Genomic DNA, 2,317 nt, shown 5'->3' on the forward strand with positions numbered 1-2,317 from the left:
ATCACCAGCAACAGATAAGACGGGAGGGGGAACACTTTTCAAACTACAACAGGAAACAGAGACAGACAAACTAAAACATAGACAGATCGTGACAAATAGATGCATAAATGACATAGATTCACATGCTTCCTGCAATGTTTTAGCGTGGAACAAAGTAATATACTTCGCCAATAATGAAGCTATATAATATAGACCGAGATCTACGGCCCCAGAGTTCACCTCCGTTACAGCGTGGTCATGGTTTGATTCAAATATAATTGACTCTGCATTTTTGATCGCACTCTAAAAGCTATGAGTAATAAATACACTCCAAAATGATTAAATATCACTATTTCAGAGCAAAATAGTAATTACTCTGGAAAAAATACTCACCAATATTTCCTGTGTATGAATTTGGCTTTCTGTCAAACACCTTGATAGCTCTCTTGTACAGCTGTTCTATCAGTTTCAGGTTTGTGGCACAAGCAAACGACCAGTTTGTCAGGCAGTATTCAATGTGGGATAGAATCATACAGTGGAGGTATGACTTTGCAGCATTGACAGTTATGAAGGGTCTGATTTGTTTCCAATTTTGCAAGTTGAATTTAATAGTATTGGATACTTTCTTGATATGTTTCAAGTTCGAGTTCAATCTGACTCCAAGATACTTGAAGTGGGGGACTAGTTCTATTTCTGCTCCATTTAAAAATACGTTGGATCCTTTGATTTTGACTGGTCGTTTACTGAACACCATGCATACTGGTTATTTTACGTTTAACTCTGTATATGCAATGACAATATTAAGTTCCAGGCTCCTTCAATGCAACATATATATATATATATATATATATATATATATATATTAGAGCAAGAGGAAACAGAGTAGAAATAAAATAGTGCAGAATAATGTTGCAAGACCAATTGTTACATTGGTAATAATGTTTATTGCAGAAATACATTTTATATATAAAGTATTTGCTTGTTTTGGAGCAGCATTTAACAGCATTTAGGCAACCCATATAGAGCATAGATAATCACATAGTGATTATAATATGATAACTTATTTTAATTAACCAATTTAATGATATCTGTATTTGTAAATCTGGTTTGTTTATTTATGAAGACTATGAGTCCTACTCAGACAATATTTAATTTCTTTAAATGTATTTTTTGCTATAACAATGTTCTCATGGTTCACTTCAAGTTATTTTTCACCCAAAAATGTTGAAAATACAAATGTTATCTTATTTCCAGATGAAACATTCTCTCCATCTCGGGCCGTCACAGCTCACCCTGCTCTTCCTCGCCCTCCTCTGCCCCGTCCCACCCACAGTCACATCCTACCCCCACCTCCCCCCCGCCCTCCAGCCCACGGGGGATGGAGCTCAGCTGGAGTCCAACCTGCTGCACCTCCAGGCTGCTCTGGATGACCCGAGGGCCGAGTGGCTCTTCCGGCCTGAGACCTGGGCCGAGTGGCCTCAAGACTCCAGGGAAGCTCTGCTGAAACGCAGGGAGGAAGGGGAGGGGAAGGAGGGGGGGGAGGGCCGCTCCTGGGAGGAAGAAGCACTGCGGAGGGTCCAGAGAGGAGACCTGTTACACCGGCTGCTGTCACCCTTCCCCGGGGGTCACTCTCTGGAGAGCATGAACTATCAGGAGGGAGGTGAAGCGGAGGATGGAGGCAAGAGGAACGAAGCTCTGACCTCCATCGCTGGAGGTCTGCAGGCCGTGAGCCGCGAGAAAGGAGGATTTGGATTCCGCTTTGGGAGGAAAAGATGGACTGACAGGGGATGGATGGATTAAGGGAGGGGAGAATAAGTGGAACTGATGAGGGAAGGAAAGGGCAGCTCATTCATTAGGGACTTCTGTCAATAGGAGGGTGGTGATACACTGCAACAAAGATGGCCTCCAGCGACATGAGTCCAAAGTGTATTTACATTTTTCATGGCTCCAAATTGTTGATGGAAAGGATGCCCAGTGGGTCACTGCCTTAAAAAATAAGCGAGTTGCAGGTTGCACTTAAGTTAAAGAAATATTCAAGACATGGATTTGTATTATCGCCTCCATAATCACCCTTAGAACACAAAATATAAATGCATGAATATACTGTATATGGTTGTATATGTATTCAACAAAATTGCCTCTACAAAATTGGAATATGGCAATGTAAAATGTTCTCCACGAGTTTTCTTCTTCTTTGTTTGCCATAAAGGAGGTCGTGAGAGACTTCTTCTATAGTGACCGGATGTACAGAAAGACAGCATGTGATAAAACTTACCTGCAAAAGTGAATGTAATTGTATTTCTGTCAAACCAAAGTCTTAACAGTATAACAATACTTG

General features: G+C 41.1%; 1 protein-coding gene across 1 annotated transcript; it reads left to right on the forward strand.

Annotated features, from left to right (window-relative positions):
• Positions 1–1,233: 1,233 nt before the first annotated feature.
• qrfp (pyroglutamylated RFamide peptide) lies at positions 1,234–1,779 on the forward strand. Its single transcript, XM_034201361.1, has one exon. It carries the CDS (start codon positions 1,234–1,236, stop codon positions 1,777–1,779), a length of 546 nt encoding a protein of 181 aa, XP_034057252.1.
• The last annotated feature ends 538 nt before the right edge of the window (positions 1,780–2,317 follow it).

Source organism: Gymnodraco acuticeps, unplaced genomic scaffold, assembly GCF_902827175.1.
Source record: "Gymnodraco acuticeps unplaced genomic scaffold, fGymAcu1.1, whole genome shotgun sequence".
Lineage (NCBI taxonomy): Eukaryota > Metazoa > Chordata > Actinopteri > Perciformes > Bathydraconidae > Gymnodraco > Gymnodraco acuticeps.

What these genes read in the sequence shown, in the direction of transcription:
- qrfp (XM_034201361.1), top strand. Translation starts at nt 1,234, where the DNA reads ATGAAACATTCTCTCCATCTCGGGCCGTCACAGCTCACCCTGCTCTTC.